The 3963-nt window shown below is 34.8% G+C and overlaps 1 protein-coding gene across 1 annotated transcript; it reads right to left on the bottom strand.

The window, feature by feature from the left end:
- Positions 1-1539: 1539 nt before the first annotated feature.
- Positions 1540-3566, bottom strand: LOC148298172 (MICOS complex subunit MIC10-like). Its single transcript, XM_088277073.1, has 2 exons — positions 3387-3566; positions 1540-1715 (listed from the first exon to the last, which is right to left on the bottom strand). Exons 1-2 carry the CDS (start codon positions 3448-3450, stop codon positions 1540-1542), a joined length of 240 nt encoding a protein of 79 aa, XP_088133199.1. The 5' UTR covers positions 3451-3566.
- Between the last annotated feature and the right edge of the window lie 397 nt (positions 3567-3963).

Genomic DNA, 3963 nt, shown 5'->3' with positions numbered 1-3963 from the left:
TTGCTTGGCAAGAAAATAAACATCAATGCAGTTGGTCATTTTTAACAAGTCAATGTATTGTATTATACTTCCAAGTTTGAAATCCCTTAGGTTTTCAGGGTATATCAAATAGTCAATGATCATGTTTTTGTAAAAAATTCACTTGGTCACGTTCTCCTGTAAGACTACGATATAAGATACCCTAGGCCTGCTTCTTACGATTGCGAAAATCATGTGCGAAAGCACAAACTACAAAAGACGACCCGCTTAACCTACATATATGGACCAAATCACCTCCGACATGCGTTGTAGCGGCTACGCCAAGCTGAAGAGCCGGGTGGAGACTGAGCTTTAAAGAATCAAACCTGTCACACACAGATTGTAACCCTCAAGAAGATGGTCACACGTTAGCTAGATGGCGACATCTTCAACATTTTCTCAAAAGTCGGCTGAGTGAATTTCAATTTGAGTCCATTTTTTTCGTAATTTATTTAAATTTATTGATGGACGATTTATTTGTTTAAAGATCAGGGTGGCTACCGTATATCACACGTGTTGAATTCTACACACGTGCCAAAGTTCGTTGGAATAAACAGATCACCTACAGTATAATTGATTTACATGAGTTATTATCTTACGTGTTGATCACCGCTCCTTGTATAAATTAGATTATATAATGTCCCATACGTTTAGTGCAGCTATAGCTAGTTGGAAATATTTCAGTAAAGGAATATTTCCAATATTCTTTACTATTTAAATTTTTTTTCCAGGTGTCCATTTGTTCATAGCTCTTCAAATTCTTCTTCTTCCTAGCTCCATCCCAACATGTCGTATTTGTAGGCTGTTAGGGTCAGCTTTTCTTGTCCTCAGGTTGTATGTATGTAAGTCCTTCTTTCTTGGGTAAAGTCACCTAGGTAATGCCATCGAATCATGTTTTCTTTCTGCAGAATTCTCCTTTGGTCTCCCTCAAGATCTTATTCGAGGAAGATCCACGGCAATTGCCTGGTTCACAATACAATCAGGTTATATATTATAATTTTGGTTGTTAAAAATTTTCAAAATGTTTGCTACAATACAAATACATATTTTGTTGGTTCAATGTGTTTTCTTCTCACATCTGGTTGTAGTAATGTTTTTTTTTCACAATTACCCTGATTGTACTTTCTGATTACCTCTGCATTCTAATTATTTATAATACTTACAAAAAAATTAATAATTAGGTATGAAGCTCGTTGTTACAAAAAAAGTCTGATGTCAGTATGCGGCCCTTGTAGAATTTTTAGGCCATCAATGCGGCCGGGGTGTAATTTGGGTTGGCTAGGCCTGATCTAAAGCTGGAAAGATAGCCGATCATCCACCTCCCAGGAGCGGACTCCGAAAACAATAGTCCTATCTAAAGAAGAAGAAGAAGAAGATATAAACAAAAAGAGAAAAGTAAACTTTTATTTTATTTTATTAAAATAGCACACATGTTTCCGAACACACGCAATAATTCAAACAATTTATAAACTTTTTACATGAAAATAAATACGAAACATATTTGATATTTTTATTACTGTACTACTTTTTACATGGCCTCTTTGGTTCCTTGCAACCTTTGGTCAAGAGAGAATTGAGGCTTTTTTCACAGTTTCCATAGGCCAGCCCTAGGCCAAGGCCAGAACCGAGAGCCAAAGGCCAGGCCCTTCGCTTAGTAAAGAGGGCCGATATAAGTAGTCCAATCGTGAAACCGCAACCTGAAAAAAAAATAATGGGCTTATAAGACCATAGGGCAACGAATCCATAGTAGTTAGGTACAGAACAATAAAAATGCATGTTGGTCTTCAGTCAGTTCATGTTGGTCTCCGGATCGACCAAATTCGCATGTGTTAAACATTTTGTGTAGTTAACTAACTAACTAACTAACCATCACGCCACTTCCCCGCAGGGGTAGGCAGAGAGAATAGAATGCCACACCACTCTGCCTTTGCCAACATCCTTCGCCTCTTCCACGTTCATGCATCTCCTCATACATACCCGCCGATTGTTACGACTCCTAACCTGATCACTTTGGCATACCTGATCGTGCCATATTTTTCTCGGTCTTCCTCTGCTATTTTTGTGTAGTTTTAAGTGTATAAATAGTGCTATGGTAGTGAAGGGTAGTATTGTTTGAATGCTGTGGTAGTGATTGTCCTGGTGAAGAGATAGGTACGTCTCGAAAGCGTAGACATAAAAATCTCGGTGAGTGGTTATATACTAATATTACTAACATTTTTGTTTAGAAAATTAAAAGTAAAAATGACTAACCACAAAGTAAATGCTTTAAATATTAATAATATTGAGAATACAAATATAATGATTTCAATTTATAAAAATAATTATAGTGCTAGTTGGTGCTAGTCTGGATGTTGGAAGTTGGCAATCCACAATGACGAGGAGCTTAACAAGCTGCCCTCCAGCGTGACGACCATGGCTCAGGCACGCGTCCTGCCCAACACCTTGGCCGTTCTCCACCCCATGGGGATAAAGAGAAAGACGTTACAATTTGTCTCATCTTTTCCCCACTCGACGTCTCGAGACCGATTGACGACGTTTTAGTCTATTTAATTTTTAAACTTTATAAAATTAAACAACTTTGTTTCAACCACTTTTTTATTATTAGTACACTTTAACCTACCGGTTTCGACAATGTAATTAATTATGAGTATTTTAATGTTTTAGAATTTAATAAGCCCTGATGATGACAAGGTTCTTGTCGAAACCGGTAGGTTAATTTTTTTTATTATTAGTACCGGTAGAGTACTAATAATAAAAAAGTGGAAAAAACAAAGTAGTTATATTTTATACATTTTATAAAATGTGCCACAAAGTATCTACGAAAAACATTCAAGAAATATTTATGTTTTGTATATCATTATAATTATCATCTAAGTATTATAATTATCCATGTCTTTATAAGCGCCCTTGACGTAGTATTTACGAAAATTGCGCCATACAAATTTTCCAGATTATTATTATTTTTATGAATAAATATGTAGTCAATATTGCCAAAGATTGTGTTGGACACAAAATGCCGAACCCTCTTCTAGTGGAACGGAAGGTCTGCTGATGACAGTCAATAGTCCGCCTTCTCCTGAGGAGTGCAACGTACTTTTCTCCCAGCAATGAGCAAATGCTGAGAAGTTCCGATTGTTGAGAAATACGGCAAAAAATATGTAAAATGGATGGTTGTTATTATTACCACAAAAAGACTTCCGAATCAATAAATAAAATTACCAGCCTTCCTTAGTCTACATATTTATTTACGAATATATTTATTCACATTTATTTAATCCAAATATATATTTACAAAAATAATAAACGTTGATTAAAATATTAAACGTTAAAACCTTGATATCCATTCGAAATTTTTCGTATAAACTTACCAATTTTCATTCCTGCGTCTACAAAACACGTCGTAAAATGGTCTTGAAGATCTTTTTCGTTCATTTTTTTGTCTAAATCTTTAAAAAACTATTAAACATAAACCACTTGACCATAATAACCTTAATATCAGGATTTGTAAATAAATATTAATAATCTAGATTTCTGTATACGCACAACAAACTTCCACTTCAAGGATTTGACAGATTGAAACAAATACTGTTTAAATTTTAAAAGAATTCCAAATTATTTAATATATATATATATATATATTTTTAACGTTCGTAAGCAAGCGTGTAGGTACTTATTTTATCTTATTTTTTGACATCTTATCAAAGATGAAGAAGAATATGGAAGTCTGGGCATTTACGGGGCTGACGACCGTCATAGGCTGGTTTAAGTGATCACTTTACACACGTGTAACATTCACCAATTCTACCCATTATTGACAACCACACTACTCAAATTCTTGGAAGTTCTATGTATATATATGAACCAATTCGGAAAAGGTTTTTCTTGAATCTTTAGAACTTCACTAGAGAAATCCATGGGTGAGATGTAAAGAAGGTTTTTATAAAA

The sequence above is a fragment of the Brachycentrus maculatus genome, unplaced genomic scaffold (assembly GCF_059751285.1).
Source record: "Brachycentrus maculatus isolate JH-2025_06_01 unplaced genomic scaffold, ASM5975128v1 h1tg002429l, whole genome shotgun sequence".
NCBI classification, from domain to species: domain Eukaryota; kingdom Metazoa; phylum Arthropoda; class Insecta; order Trichoptera; family Brachycentridae; genus Brachycentrus; species Brachycentrus maculatus.
This window is presented reverse-complemented; position numbering and strand designations above follow the sequence as displayed.

Coding starts and splice junctions, on each gene's coding strand:
- LOC148298172 (XM_088277073.1), bottom strand. CDS start 3,450: ATGAACGAAAAAGATCTTCAAGACCATTTTACGACGTGTTTTGTAGAC. Junction 1,716..3,386: donor AGACGCAGGAATGAAAATTG/GTAAGTTTATAC, acceptor TTTTTTTTTCAG/GTTGCGGTTTCACGATTGGA.